At 52.5% G+C, this 15,530-nt stretch overlaps 1 protein-coding gene across 8 annotated transcripts in view; it reads left to right on the forward strand.

Moving 5' to 3' along the window:
• Positions 1-15,530, forward strand: part of LDB3 (LIM domain binding 3) — a 71,495-nt gene that overhangs the window by 43,175 nt on the left and 12,790 nt on the right. For 5 of the 8 annotated variants that reach the window (XM_070470960.1, XM_020915039.2, XM_070470961.1 and 2 more), the window contains 4 exons: positions 4,671-4,853; positions 8,103-8,245; positions 13,373-13,814; positions 15,223-15,403. In XM_070470960.1, the coding sequence (XP_070327061.1) occupies positions 4,671-4,853; positions 8,103-8,245; positions 13,373-13,814; positions 15,223-15,403 (949 nt within the window). The remainder of the gene's footprint in view (positions 1-4,670; positions 4,854-8,102; positions 8,246-13,372; positions 13,815-15,222; positions 15,404-15,530) is intronic. The other 3 variants (XM_070470963.1, XM_070470965.1, XM_070470966.1) reach the window with 1 other exon arrangement.

The following is a 15,530-nucleotide window of genomic DNA, read 5'->3' on the forward strand; positions in this document are numbered from 1 at the left end:
TAGCAGTCTGACCCCAGGATCAAGGCAAGGACCAGGCAAGGCAGGCTGGCCAGGGGATCAACAGGGGAAGTGGGGAGAGGTGCACTTTTGCCTGCATTTAGGCATCCTAGGGCATGCTCATATTTAGCTGACCTTTTATTGAGGACATCCAAGACCAGGGGTAGGTTGGAGGTTGAGGGCTTCCAGGCAGAAAGAGGCCCCAGGTAGTGGGTGTCTTAAGACTAGCAGAGGAACTGGGCTAATCCATCAGAGCTGGTGGCCTCCCAGTCCACTGTCTCTATCCCCCCGGCCTGTCAGATGGAACCCTCTTGGATCTACCTAATTGAAGTCCTGGAAGGCTATTTGCTTTCCAGCCCACCTGGTGCCTCCCCAGTGACCCCAGGCCACTGCAGGCAGCACTTTGGGTGGCCCCAGGCTAGGGGTCTGTGTGAAGCACTCTGAGGTAAACAGGAGAGTGCCCTTATTCAGCATTCCATGTCCATGGGCATCTGTTGAGGCACTGGGTTCCTGGCCACTGTGGGTGCCCAAGGAATCAGAAAAGGCTGATGTGGTTGTGACTCACCGTGATGAAAGGCTGATTGTGTGAGGTCCATAGACAGGGATTGTTTTCCATCTGGAGTATCCAGGAAGGCTTCCTGGAAGAAGGGGTCTGTGTGTTTGATCTTTGGGAACAGACAGGAGTGGGGCATGCACAGTCACAGAAGGCTGCATATGTTATTCTAAGCAGAGAAACCAGAGGTGCTGATGAGAAGGAATGTCCCAGAACCTTGAGTTAATTATTTTGACTGGAATGGAAGACAGGCAGAGGATGTTATGGTTAGCAGTGGTTCAGAGCTGGAATGCCAGGCTCTGGATTTTGACTCTGTTCTGAAAGCAGTGTGGAACTAGTGAAGGTTGCAGGGCATCATTCACACCACAGCCTGTGGGGTTGCTGTGCTCTGAGCAGTTCTGGAGGGGTATCATTGCATAGACTACAGGGTCAACAGACCTCCTGGAGTCGTGCCGTGGGGCAACCCTGCTGCTAAGTGACATGATCAGGGCCGCCCTGAGCAACTGTCGTCAGGTTGCAAGGTGGAATGCTAACTAGGTGGGTGGCAGCATGAATAGTTTCAAGGCCAACCACTTGACTGGCATTCTGTCATCATCGAATCAACAGATGTTCATATTCCATTCTTTTAGCTAATACAAATAGCATCATCACCCCAGTAAAGGCAAACACCGCCCAGCACCATCAGTCACAGCATGCCCACAGCATGCATTGCCAATAGTTCCAGCCTGAGCCCAGTGACCACAAATCCCCCCAGGCCCAGCACCACCGCCAGTACCATCCCCTTCCTTTCCATACATAGTGTCATTGCCAAGAGGAGCAACAACCAAAGGCCACTTCAACAGAGCAGGGCACAAGGTTGGCACACTGCACCCTGATGCCAGCGGGGTGGAAGGGAGAGATGGACTGAAACGGGGACTGTAGCCAGGCTGTGTTTCTCCTCCGGCAGCACCCGCCCCAGGCAGCCCCCGGCCAGTTGATATAGTTGGGTTGGTTTGGTTTTTGCTTAGATATTTAAGGTGAATTATGAACCAGGCCAGAGTCCTTGACCAGGCTGGGGTGATCTAACAGGCACTGTCTTTAGGACTGAAGCCAGGGTCTAGTAAGCTCTTTGCAGTGCTTGATTTCTGAGGCCCCCCTCCTCAGGGAATTTCAGGCATGAACTGACCTGGACAAGAATCCAAGATCCTTCTGGATGCTCTTCAGTGCTGCTCCTACCTTCCCTAGGCCCCGGCTGCTTGGTGTCTGTAGCCAGTAACCCAAGATAGGAGGCTACCCAGTCACAACCCTGAGCAGCAGCCTCATAGCATGCCCTTTGTCCTGCCCTGTGGTAGATGATGGGTTTTCCCAGGTCCATATCCACTCCAACTTCACCCCCCAAGAAGCCAGGATTCATGTGGAGCTATGCCTGGGGAGAGCAACAGGTAAGCTGGTCTGACAGGGGATTGGACTACAGGAGACAGGTAAAGCCAGTTTCCTATTTGTCCTGCAGAGAATATGTTCCCAGCCTGGGTACTTTTATCACTGTTGTCTGCAGTTCCCAGAAGTCCCCAGGAAGCAGGTGGCAGGGTTAGGGAGAAACAGCTAAAGGAAATGGGGTGTCCTTTGTCAGACAGGCCTTCCCAAACATGTCCATGCCATGGGGGTCTGAGCAGCCAGCTCAGTGGTGGTGTCAGGGCCTGCAGCTGATTCTCTGAGGCAGCCACTTCATAGGCATGGCTTCCAGAAGCCTAGTTCTTTCATGAGGGGGGCGTTGAGTGGCCTCATGGTGGGCCAGGACTGGGCATCACCATGAGCCTGAGAGCTGGGGGTGCCCATGGCTGCCTCTCTGAACCACTAAGCTGTGAAAGGGCTGGGCAGGGCATGGCCACTGCCCTTGTCCACTCTAGATGCTTCCTTGTGTGGTCACGGAGAAAAATGGTGCTCCCGCCCATGTGACAGTCAACTTGCAGCCTTGCCTCTTCTCCAGCCCCTTCTTCCTTGACTCTCTCGTGCTGTTTCATACCTTTCTCTACCATATGCCTCCCTGGATGGAGGAGAGCATGTTGTGATGCTCCGGTATGTTATCACGGCTCCCTGGCACTCCTGTCTGGGACAGACCTGTGTAGCATCTTGTTACTCACAGTGTGGTCCACAGACCAGCAGCATCAGCATCCTCTGGGAGCTTGTTAGCAATGTAGACTCTCAGCCCTGCTACCCACTTTCTGAGCCAGAAGCTGCATTTTTAACAAGATTTCCAGGCCACTGTGCCCACATATTCAAGTCTGAGAAATGATATAGTGGTTAGGGATCACATCCGTCTCTGGCACTTGGTGACAGAGTGATGTTTTAGTGGAGATTCAGTCTTTCTAGACCTCAAGTTCCCTATCTGTAAAATGAGGATCTTGATACCAGTTGCCAAGCCAGGTTGAAAGGATCAAATGGAGTGACAGGGTATGCTTATATAGCTGTTTAGTGCAAGGCCTGGCATATGATAAGCACTTATAGAGGGAAAAGGATTATTCTAATTATTTCAATTAAGAATAGTGCCTTTTGCTGGGGAAAGATTCTACTTGACTGCAGAAAGAAGGTTCTTTCTACCTGTTTGAGGGGCCACTTGTACTGGGTAAGGCTTCAAATCTATCACCTAAGTCAGATCCTGCTGTCACTACCAAGTTCTACAGGCTCCAGCAATTGAATTCTCTGCCTCCATTTCTTCACCTATTAAAAAGAATCTGTAATACCCACATCAGAGGGCTGTTGTGAGGATTTAGAACAGGCCTGGCACCTAGTGGGAGGTCAATAATTGAATGTCATCGCGTGAGGAAATCATTCCCACCCATAGGATTTGCAATATCCTGGGTGACAGGGGATGAGATGGTTGAATGGCATCCCTGATTCCATGGACATGAACTTGGGCAAACTCCAGGAGATGGTGAGGGACAAGGAAACCTGGCGTGCTGCAGTCCATGCAGTCGTGGAGAGTCGGACATGACTTGGCAACTGAACAAGTTGCCATCACAGAAAGTGCAGGTCTTAGTCCAGTAACGCAAGTGGGCAAAGAGTGTACATTTCTTTGCTTTCCTATCATTTAATTTTTATTTCTCATTTCACAGGGGGCAGAAATCTAATCCCATTGACTCAGGCTCTGATGCTCCTCTTTTGTCTGGGGTGGTTTTGGAGAAGAGGTGCTTGCAGAATGCCAAGGCAGGTGGGATGGGGAGTCTGGGCACCTGGTCCTTGATCATGATCTAGGCATCTGCTGGGATATCCCCCTCCCATCTGGTCACAGTGGTCCGTAGTGCCAGAGCAGTCACCTCTCATGGTCTCAATTACAGGGACTTTCACATGTGCAGGCACTCAGGGCCACGTCCATATCACTCTCAGGGGTGTAGGAAACCATCTATAGCCCCCAGGCCACAAGATGGCCTGCAGATCTTTGGGCTGCCTCAGGCCTGCCTGCCCCTTCACCAGGGGCCTGAGCACAGGGGACCCTGTGGTGGTGCTGCCGCTTCCGCAGGGTTTGCCCAGAAATCAGGCACAGCTACCTTTATTCTTGAGTCCCTCACTCCATGTTGCACCCCTTCTTGTTCAGATGACCTTGGTCTGCCTGGCATGGTAGCTTTTACCCATCTTCCAAATGTACCATCAGTGCTCCGAATCCTTCGCAGCCTAAAGCACAGGTTCTCACAACTTCAGAACTTAAACCCTTGACAACAAAATACCTTGCCTCTGTTTTCTTCCTTGTATAATCCCTTCGCAAAGGCAATGCTTATCTCTGACTGAACAGGGAACAGTGAAAGAAGGAGGAAAACAGGATGGGGGAGAAAACTTGGTTGATAATTTAGACTACTTTTTGACCACACTGTTTTTATAATACATGTTGAGAAAGGGGAATCATGTAGGGGAATCTCAGTAGGCTTGAGAATATTTTTGAAGTTCCTGTGATCCGCCCTGTGGTCTGAGCCCTTCCTTCTGGGAGCCCTGGGTTGTGGGGGTGCTCTTTCGCTCAGCCTTCTGGAAGATCCGGCTCTGTTCACAGTAAGGCTGGTGACTTCTGCCCAGCCTGCCTCTGCTGCGGCCACCGCCCCCACCCTGCAGAGTGGCGCCCTTGACCTGTTGTCTTTCTCGGTCGCCTCATCAGCACCCCTATTGAGCATGCTCCAGTGTGCACCAGCCAGGCCGCCACCCCACTGCTGCCCGCTTCTGCCCAGTCGCCTGCTGCTGCCTCTCCCAGCACAGCCTCGCCACCCCCGGCCACAGCCGCTGCCCACGCTGCCACCGCCTCTGCCACAGCCCCTGCCTCAAGCCCTGCGGACAGTCCAAGGTAACTGGCCCACGGGTGCCGGCTCTGCCCGTGGGGAAGGGAGGCAAGAAAGGCCTCCCCTGGGTCCGCCTGTCGGCAGCTGTGTTGGGCCCTCGGAAAGGTCCGTCGAAAGTGGTTAGGACCGTTGGATCCTGGGCTGAAGGGGATACTGGAGGTGCATTTCAGGGAGATGCACTGTGTGTGTGGCCGAGGACAGAGGCTGGACGTGTCACCCTGCCCCAGGGGCACATGCTCTAGGGAAAGAGGTAAAAGTCTCTCTCTCTCTCATTCACACACACACACACACACACACACACACACGTAAGGTTAAATAACAGAGAGAGACTGTGTGGAAAATCCATGTTCCTGGAATTGGGATTACAGAGAAAGAAAGGAAATCAAGGAAGCCTCCATGGAGGAGGGAGCGTTGACCTGAGCACTGAAGGTGGGTCAGACTATTTACAAACTACCTCACCCTTGTCCCTTACCCTCTGTTCTCTTGATGGAGAAGCACCCTAGCTCCAGAGACACCTGGTGCAGTGGGACTCACATCTCTGCTCTACCACTTAACTGTCTGTAACCTTCTAAAAGTGACTCAACTCTGCAGAACCTTAGGTTCCTCATCTCCTAAGGCATTAATGCACAATGCATTAATGCATAATGCCCATAATTTTATAGGGTCAGGATAGAAAAAGTGTACATAAAACACCCAGCACATAAAATGCTCTCCAGTATTGCAAGTTACTGCATTCCTGTCTGCCCTCATGGATACTCAGCAAAGGCAGGGGAAGGGAGGTGTTGAAAAGGATGAGGGGAGGTGTCAGGAGGCAGAGAGGGGAAGGCTGGACAGGTCATTCTGGAGCGGCCAGGCAGTGTAACAGGCCGAGCAGGTACAGCTCTTTCTGGGCTGTGTGGAGCTGCCAAGTTGGTGTTTGGGGTCAGAGCCAGCTTTCCCAGTCTCCACACTCCCCTCCCAGGGTTTTGCTGAAAAGGACACCTTTTCAGCAGGTCAGGGTACATGGTTCCCTGTTGCAACCTGAAGCCAGGATGAAGGTTAGGCAGAGTGGCCTGTGTGCCCAGCTTCTGCCACCTGGCTTCACAGTGACCCAGGTAATGCTGAGCCCAGCCTTTCCCCAACCCAACTCAAGTATCAAGGGTGAGCCTAGCCCAGGCTTCCAGGGTCCACATATCGCAGCTTCCTGGGGGCACTTAGCAAGCTGCTTCCCTTCTGCACGCCAGAGTCTCTTTAAGTAACGGTCTTGCTCCCTGCACAAAGAATAAACTTTGAGGGAGATAAGACAGGTCCCTACTGTCTAGTGAGAAGATGCCATCCCAGTTTGAGGGGAAGACTTTAGATGCCTGAGTCCCATGGACAGTCTAGCCCCAGCCCTGCTCAAAGGCAGGCTCCAGCACCACGTTCCAGGCCTCCTTGTCTGGGGGGCCTCGGGACCCCTCTCGACAGAGCAAACCCTCCCTCCACTTTGCCTTACAAAGAGATGTGAAGCCTGGGTGGAGAGTGGAGAAAGCTATGGAGAGCTGCCAGCATCAGACTAGAGCAGAGGGGGTCAGGGAACCTCACTCTGGGCCCAACTATCTGCCCTGCTTGTTACATGGGCTGGAGTGGTGCTAGAGGGAGCCAGTGGGAGACAAATGGACACCCAACATAGCCTCAGAATTCTTGCTGGATATCTTAAGCCTCTGCTTGCTCCCCCGCACCAATCTCTGACAGATTACCTGTGGCTCCTGGGGTGCTAGGAAAGCATCCTCCACTGGTGGGAGAGTCTGACTAAGACCAGCTGACCCTTAGTCGTCTTCTGCCACAGTGGAAGCTGGGCACCATTTGGACATGGCGTTTTCCTCTTCCACTAAGGTTCCTACTCCATGGGTCTTAACAGGGATATATCAGAGAAGGGTACACCCAGAGAGGGGAGACAGTGTTCTCACTCAACCAGAAACATGACAACTTGGCAGGACAGGCCCCCAGGTCCAGCACATTGGCTCTCTGAGACGCATTCTAACTAATTGTCTGGGGCAGCACCCGGACCCTTCTGGATCCATTCAGGAACTTGGTGGTAAATTCTAAGCTCAGGGCAACCCCCTCACAGAGCCCCAGAGAGGATGGTACTCCTTTATCCTATGACTCTGCCAGCAGAGATGGGCAGGCCCTGGGCCCATAAGGGGGAAGGAAGACAGGAAGCAGGAGGCAGTATATTTCCAGGGGCTCATTTCTCCACACCCCTGTCAATGTCCCATTTTCCCTGGGTGTGGGTCATGTCATCCCCATTTGTGCATGAAAGATGCAGAGATTTTCTGCATCTTTCAGACATGTTCTGTAAGGTGTTTGTTAAGTTTGTTTGTTTTTCTGCCCCCGCCCCCCCCCCTTTTTTTTTCTTTTTCTTTTAAGTTTTAAAATGAAGAAAAGATGAGGAATTTCACAGGCAAATGGAACTGGGAAACATTGAATCAGACAACACTGAACAGGCTGCTTAGCTGCAGGAGCTCTTGGAGTCTTTAGTTCTCTAAGAGGAGAGGCCAAGCACAGCATCTCCTGAGGAGATACATTACTTTTTTCCATCTCTTTGGTCCCAGGGTCCCTGGGTCATAAGTGGGAAAAGGCCTGCTTTGGGCCTCTTGGCAGCTAATGCAGTGGGAGGAGGGCAACAGGAATTCTATACAGAAGAGCCTCTGTGTATGTTGGGGGTTGGGGGGTTCTCCTGACCTCCCCTCCCTGGAGCATTCTTACCCAGAAACCTGAGACTTTGCTGCTCCCTCCACAACAATAGAAAGGGGGAGGAGGAGGAAGCCAGGTGGTCTGAGGCTGTGAGGTGCCCCCAAAGGTTGGGAAGTAGCTTTGACTGTCTCCATCTTTTCTCTTTCCTGCCTCTACCTCCTTCCCCTTCCCATCTTCCCACCCCCATCCCTCCGTCCCTCCACAAGGGGTGAAGGGTTTCCCATCATCCTCTTGTCTGACTGGTACCTCTCCTCCCTCTGCTAAGGTGGTAGCACCAGCAACGGGCTGTAATTTTCACAGTGTCTCTGCTGCTCTCACCAGACTCACCAAGACTTAGCACCCAAAGAGCAGCTCTCTCCCCCTAAGACCTCCTGGTCTTTTCTTCACAGCCTCCGGCAGCTCCCCAGGCACATCTTTGTCAGGTTTCCTCCTTACAGAGCCTCTTTAAAGATCAGGGAGCCAGACTGCCATGGCTGTAGGCTCCAGGGCCTGGGAGGGGTTGTCCTTCTGGCTGCTAACTCTTCCCCACTTGGTTCCAGGCCCCAGGCCTCTGCCTACAGTCCCGCTGTGGCCACCTCTCCAGCACCTGCTGCCCATACATACAGCGAGGCCCCAGCTGCCCCTGCACCCAAGCCCCGGGTTGTCACCACTGCCAGCATCCGACCTTCTGTCTACCAGCCAGGTGAGAGGCAGATTGGGAAGGGAGGCTGTCTAGCCTGGGCATGGGCTCCAGGGGTCAGCTCTAAAGCCACATCCCCCAGAAGGATGGTAGTTAATGACATTGAGCCTTCCTTCTTCCAATTATGGGCCAGAATCCTACGGAAGTTGTCTCTGGCACTGCAGAGACAGATGGGCAGTGTCAGGCAGTGATGGAGCCTCCTAGATCTCAAGACATTTCCTGCCTGGGGAGTTGCAGGCTCCAAGTGAGCAAGAGAGGGTTTAGTGGGGAGGGTCTTGTTCCTCCAGGAGTCTGGGTATGATTCAAGCCAGTGAATGCGGAGCTATAACAAAAATACCACAGGCTTTGGACAGACCTACTGCGTAATGTGATGCTGGGCAAGCTACTCACCTGTCTGGTCTTTGGTTTCTTCAGCTGGGACAGGCTAACTAGAGGCATGGAAAGCACATGTGACAGGTGGGAGAGGGACCCACACGGGGTCTGCCAATGGCTAGCTTCACTGGTTGTCTCATCTATTGCTTTGGTCCCCATTCTCGTCACTGCAGAGCCAAGGGCTCAGCCTATGTCTTCCCTTTTCCTAGGCAAAGTTGGGCCGCTCCCCAGAGCTCCAGGGCAGTTCTCAGGCTAGCTTAGGTATCTCTACCGGCATGCCCCTCCGGCATGTTCAGTGAACTTAAGGGAAGATGAAACAGGAGGAGCCTTGCTTGGGGCGTTAACATGATATGTAGGGCAGAGGAGCCATGAACAGCCATCTGTTTCATAAAACATACTCTGACAGCAGGGTCGAGTGTGGGTGGTAGAAGTGGCTTTAGCATCAGACTCTGTTGCCAGGTCCTGCTCGGCTATCCAAGGTAAAGTACTTCATCTCCCAGGCCTGTATTTCCTCGTTTAAAAAATAGGCATATTATGTACACCTGATGCTCTGGGGATGAGAATGAAGCCCCCAGGACAGTGCTTGGTACACAGGAGGTGCCCTGCGCTGTCTCTTCAGAAGGGAGAACACAAGAGTTCTGAGGTTAAAAGTCCACACTATTAGGGAGCAATTTGCAGCCGGCTGTGAGGGTAAAAAATCTCGGATGGCGCTGGAGGAAGTAGTTGCTTTGCAGCGATGGGGAGCACAGGAGGGAGGGTGATAAGGAGTTTGGAGGAGCAGCTGCGAAAGGAGGTGAGGCTCTATCGAGGCGCAGGGTGGCTACTTCCGCCCTGGCCCGGGCTGCCCTCCCAGGTGGGTCCTTAAGGGCATCTTCCGGGGCGGGCCCTGGGCTTCGGCGCCCCCTCCCGGGCCGCCGGCTCTCTTCTGCAGGCCCGCCAGGGGGCGGCACGGCTTCATTGGCGTGTGCCGCCTGGCTCATCGGGTGCCCCCCCTCCTCCTTCCGGGACTGGAGCTCGGGCGGGCGAGACAAGCCGGAGCCCCGGAGCTGCGGGCCTCTGCCGCGTTCCCAGGCCGAGCAGACGTTAACTCATTCCTGCCCGGGGGGGAAGGAAGCAGCCAGGCGGGCTCGCGCCGGAGCCGGCCTGCCTCCCCCCCTTCTCCTGAGGGGGAAGTCCCCGGGAGGCTGGCAGGCCGCCCGGGGAGATACGGGGAACATGGGCCCGGGACCTCTCCCCATCTCGTCTCTGCCGACCCCGGCCCCGGGGAGGACGGAGAGCCTGTAGGCAGCCCAAGCCGCAGCTCCTCACGAAGGCTCCTCCGGGCCGACCGTGGCGTTCGCGACCCGGATCCTATCGCCGGCGCCGAGACTGGGCGGCCGCTCCCTGGAGCACCTGGGGCCCGGGAGGGGACCATGGGCTGAGGGGCCCCCACACGGGCCCGGGGAAGCCACGTCGGCCCGCGGGCCGGGTGGGGGCCAGGCGCTCGGGGGAGCCGGGCCGACCTGGAGTGAGTCAGAAATCACCTTGTTTAATTACACATTCCCGAGCCGCTGAGTGCGATAGGAGCCTTTTGAACTTGCCAATTAGAGATGAAATATCACCTTCTAATTTGGACGGGCTTCATTCCATCAAGCAGAAATAGCAACAGCCTCGGGCTCGGAGATGGGATATCAAGTCTCTCTCCTGGCACGTTGCGGATGGCGGGGGCAGCCAGGCTGAAGGGCGCAGAGGGAAGAGAGCTGTGAAGCAGCGGCTCCTTTCGCCCCGATCTCCACCGGGTTCCTGATGGCGGAGGGAAGCTGATGGCCTGCGCCGGCAAGAAGAGAAGGGCCTTAGCTCGTAGCGGGGTGGGGGGTGTCGGGGGACTCTTGGGCAAGGAATCAGCCCACGGTGCCCAGATGCCAGCGTGCCTCTGACCTGCTGAGACCTTCGTGTTCTTGGGGTTTAGAAAAAGGGAGTGAATCATGGAACTGGAAGGCCTTCCAGATGAGGGAAGAGAAAGACCGCCCGGCAGAGGCAATAGGGATAGTAATGCTAGAGAGAAGTTGGAAAAGTGGGCTAGGGCCAGATTTGGAAGGGGCGTGCTAAAGCCTGTTTTTCTGCCTGGGGAGTGGTTAAGCAGGGATCTGGGGTTGAGTCCTGCAGCCTGAGCGCCAGTTTCAGCGCGGTGTTGCATAAGCCCTCCAAGCCTCAATTCCTCTTCTGTAAAACGGACTAGAGACTATTATCTGCCTCATTGGATTGCAGCAAGTATTACATAAAATAATGCACATAAAGGCCCTGGCATGTGAAAGTAGGCAGCACTTGGTAACTGTTGTCCGGATTAGGATGGCACTATCTGGTAACAATACGTTTTCTAGTAGCTACATTTTTTAAAAAGTATATATTCAATTAAAAATAAATTTACAAGAAGTATATGGAAGCAGGTGAAATTAATTTTAATATATTTTATTTAATTCAGTATATTCAAAGTATCACTTTAATCAATATAATCAATCAATATAAAATTATTAGTGGGATATTCTACCTTCTTGTACTAAGTCTTTAAAAATTGGTGTGTATTTTATATTTATAGTATAGTTTGGACTAGCTGCATATCAAGTGCTAGTGGCCACATTAGGACTATGTACTAGTAACACAGTATTAGGATTAGGTCACATCTCCCATCCTCTAAATCCTACAGTCTGCCTGGGCTGGGGTCCTTCAGGTGACGTCACGATCAAGCTGTGAGATGAGCTGCCAGTTCATCTGGACCATGAGACCCAGAAGTCACTCACCTCACCATCCTCACTAACATGTAGTGACACATACGCAGTGCCCGGTACTAGGCTAAGCCTTTATGGTTCTTATTTCCCTTAATCCTCCTAATAAGGTGCTAAGAATTATTATTGCCATTTTTAGACGAGGAAATTCAGGCCTAGAGATGTTAAGGAGCTTGCCCAAGGACACACAGCCAGGATGTAGTAGAGTGAGGCCCTGAATCCAGGGTACTTGATGACTGTGCTACATGTATTGCCAGACCATGGGGTCTCCTCCAGGTTGATAGGTACTCCTATCAACATGGTACACCCAAATCTTCTGGAAATCAGACTTGTGTTTTTTTACAGAGGCAGCTTGGGTTGATAGAAAGAATGGTTTTGGAGACTCACTCTACCGCTTACTAGCTCTGTCTGAGCCTCAGTGACCTCAATTGTCAAGAGGACTACCCAGTTCACTTGTTATGTGCCTAGCCTATCCTCTTAGTAAGTGGGAAGAAGATTCCTTATGGAGAAAGTTTTACCTTTGGAAGCCAGCCTCACTCCCAGGATGGCTCTAGGGCAGGGCTGTGGAGGGTTTTATCCCTTCTGCTTTCAATAACACAGGCCTGGTCCCTACCCATTCCCAGCAATAGGGTTTCCATGTCACCCAGCTCTGAAGGGCCAGTCATCTGGGAGCAGAAGGTACAGGGTTGGAGCAGCAGGTTAATCCAGGGGAACCAGGTGGGGAGAGACCAGAGGCCAGGCCAGGAACTTTAGCCCTGAGAATGACCTTCCTTTCCAGGCTGGAGCCTGCTGAGGGCTGTCTTTGCACCTATCAGCATAGGCCATTCACCAGGCCTGATGCAGGGATGGGGAGGGAGGCTGCCCTGACATACTTCCTGGGGTAGAAGGAATAAAGCCTCTTTCCGAGGAGCAAACTGTGAGCTGAGGTGAGGCATCCAGAACCTCCCTGCCTAGGAGTGAAGGCTGGCTAAACCAGGTGTGCCAGGCGCAGCTGGGTCTGCCCCTGCTAGCTTCACAATGAGAGGCAGAACTTAGAATCCTGGGTTTTGAGGCCCAGACCTTGGAGGGCTTTGGGTGAGCAGCTGCTTTGCTCCTTTGTGTTGCTACCCTAAAAGAGTTTTCAGCTCTCAGTGAGCTAGAGGAGGGGGTTCCAGAAGCAGGGCAGGGAATTTTCCTTCTGCATTGGAAGGTAACCTCTAACAGAAACTCAGACACACTCTCAGTTTCCATCAAAGTGGGGCGGGAGAGCTTGGGTCCCCCAGAGGCAACCACAGGCTAAAGAAGCAGCTAGACCTGGGCCGTGTCACTTCATCATCTCTGTCTAGCCTTCCTCTGAATGATATCTTCAAGACCCACCACCCCAATTCAAACCAAAATGGACTTTCCCCCTTTATACATCAAGCCACGCTTTTAAAAAAACAAACAAACAAAACACGATTGCAACTAAACCTGGAATCTAAACTTGAAAACCTAACTGTCCAGTCATCTGCTTTGTCTCAAAGACTGGACTAGGTCCAGGTTCAGCAAACATATACGATTGAGGCATTTCAGATGTCAAATCACTGGTCAGGGTGCAAACAAAAGCATCTTCCAGTCAAGGCCAAAATGACCCACTCTCACCCTCTCCAGCCCAGGGGATCCAGATACAAGCCTTGCCCGCACCCCCTGCCCCCACTCACTGTCTCCGGCAGGCTCCTGGCAGCCAAGGCCTGGCTGAGCCCCACCCCGCACAGCTGCAGATATTTATAGTTCTATCCCTTCCCAGCCCTGTCCAAGCTCCCCAGGGCTCTGCTCCATGGCTCTTTATCTCCCTTGGCTCCTTGCTGCAAATTCAAATCAAGGCCATGAAGAAGCTCGGGACGCATCTCTGTGTAAAAACTGGAATTGTGCCACTCTAATATTAAAGTTGTCTTTTGCAGTTCTCTGGCTGGGGGTGGGGAAAGCTGGGAGAAATGAATTCCTGACACATTTTTCTTTGGATATTTTTGGCTTGCAGTGCCTGCATCTACCTACAGCCCATCCCCGGGGGCCAATTACAGTCCAACCCCCTACACGCCCTCCCCTGCCCCTGCCTACACCCCATCCCCTACCCCTGCATACACCCCTTCCCCCGCTCCCACCTATTCCCCCTCCCCAGCACCAGCCTATACCCCCTCACCAGCCCCAAGCTATAATCCTACACCCTATAGTGGGGGCCCTGCAGAGTCTGCCAGCCGTCCCCCATGGGTGACAGACGACAGCTTCTCTCAGAAGTTTGCCCCTGGCAAGAGCACCACCACTGTCAGCAAGCAGAGTCTGCCCCGAGGGGCCCCTGCCTACACCCCGCCACCACCGGCCCCCCAGGTGTCCCCCCTTGCCAGGGGTACGGTCCAGAGGGCCGAGCGCTTCCCAGCCAGCAGCCGGACTCCGCTCTGTGGCCACTGCAACAGCATCATCCGGTAAGGTCAGATCCCACTGTGCCCCTGTGCTGGGGTCCTGGCAGGGCAAGGGGGACGGGAGGGAGGGAGGCGCAGGGAGAAGGCTACATGCAGGGCAGCCTCAGGTCCTTCTTGCTAGCCGTCTCTGGTCTAACCCTCTGTGAGCTTTAGCTTCTGTACCTGTGTGACACCCACTTCCCCAGGGAGTTGGGAGGATGCCATGAGGTAAGTGGATAAAGCTCCAGTGTGGTGCTTGTGCCAGCACCGCCCCCTTGGGCTAAGGCTGGGTTCTGAGAATTGCAAGTCTGGTTGGCAGGTTTATTAGGCCTGTTGCAAGCTGGCTGACAGTGCCGGTTTTGACCCAGCTTTCCTTTGGGGCTGTTTCTGACTCTGTTCACAGTCAGGCCTGAGCTGCTCAGGCTTTTGGTGGCCATCCGCGCCGCACTGAAAGGAAAACAAGTCATTTCATACTTAGAAGCCGAGGATCATGGGTGGTGCTTTTTGAATATAATATGTTTACAGTATGTGCATGTGTGTGGTGGGGAGGGTGAACTTATGTATATGAAAAACATACTTTTATTTAAAAATAAAGTATCATTAGAAAAAGAATATGGGGCTTCCCAAGTGGCTCAGTGGTAAAGAACCCACCTGCCAATGCATGAGATGTGGGTTCAATCCCTGGATCAGGAAGATCCCCTGGAGAAGGAAATGGCAGTCCACTCCAGAATTCTTGCTTGGGAAATCCCATGGACAGAGGAGCCTGGCAGGCTACATTCCACTGGATCACAAAAGTGTTAGACACAACTTGGTTGACCAGACAACAACAGAAAGAATATACTCATGAGAGAAGAATTAGAAAATTCAGAAAAGTAAAAATTAAAATATAAAGCATTTCTTTAGTCTCATTGTTCTGACTACTGATGTAGGTAAAGGGTTGTGTCCTGGGTCTACCATAACAGCCCTATAGTCTTGAACAACTTACTTAACATCTGGACTCAGTTTTCTTATCTAAAAATGGGTATCATGATAGTACCTGCTTCATAGAGTTGTGAGAATTAAACACACTAATAAATGCAAATTTCTTCTTGAATGGTGCCTGGCAGAGAGTAAGCACTTAATAAATGTTAGCCATTAGCACCATCATCATGGCTCTTCTTACTACAAGTATTAAACTGAATGGATATCCCATAATACACTTACTGGGCCCCCTAGTAGTGGATGTTTGAGTTGCCTCCCCATTATTCTTTTTTTGTAAGTGATACAACCTCATCTTTTTTCATGGAGCTTTATCTGAATTTCCTGTTATTTCATTAGAACAGTCACAAAAATCGGGTTATCAAGGTCAAAATGTGAATATTGCTGGGAGTTTGAAATACCTGGTCTTAAGTTTTTGGGGCGGCTTAGGAGATACTGTTCTCTGCTTTCCCAGGGGCCCCTTTCTGGTAGCCATGGGCCGTTCCTGGCATCCAGAAGAGTTCAACTGTGCCTACTGCAAGACCTCCCTGGCAGATGTATGCTTTGTGGAGGAGCAGAACAACGTGTACTGTGAGCGGTGTTATGAGCAGTTCTTTGCCCCAGTCTGTGCCAAGTGTAACACCAAAATCATGGGGGTAAGTGAGCAGCGTTCTTCTCCTCGGACTCTTGTCTGTTTTCCAACCAGTCTCTCCTCCTCCCCAATGTTGTGGGGTCCCATTTGGAAGCCAAGCAGTCGCTGTGCTAACAGAGCAAGAACAACTC

The sequence above is a fragment of the Odocoileus virginianus genome, chromosome 7 (genome assembly GCF_023699985.2).
Source record: "Odocoileus virginianus isolate 20LAN1187 ecotype Illinois chromosome 7, Ovbor_1.2, whole genome shotgun sequence".
In the NCBI taxonomy this organism is placed as follows: domain Eukaryota; kingdom Metazoa; phylum Chordata; class Mammalia; order Artiodactyla; family Cervidae; genus Odocoileus; species Odocoileus virginianus.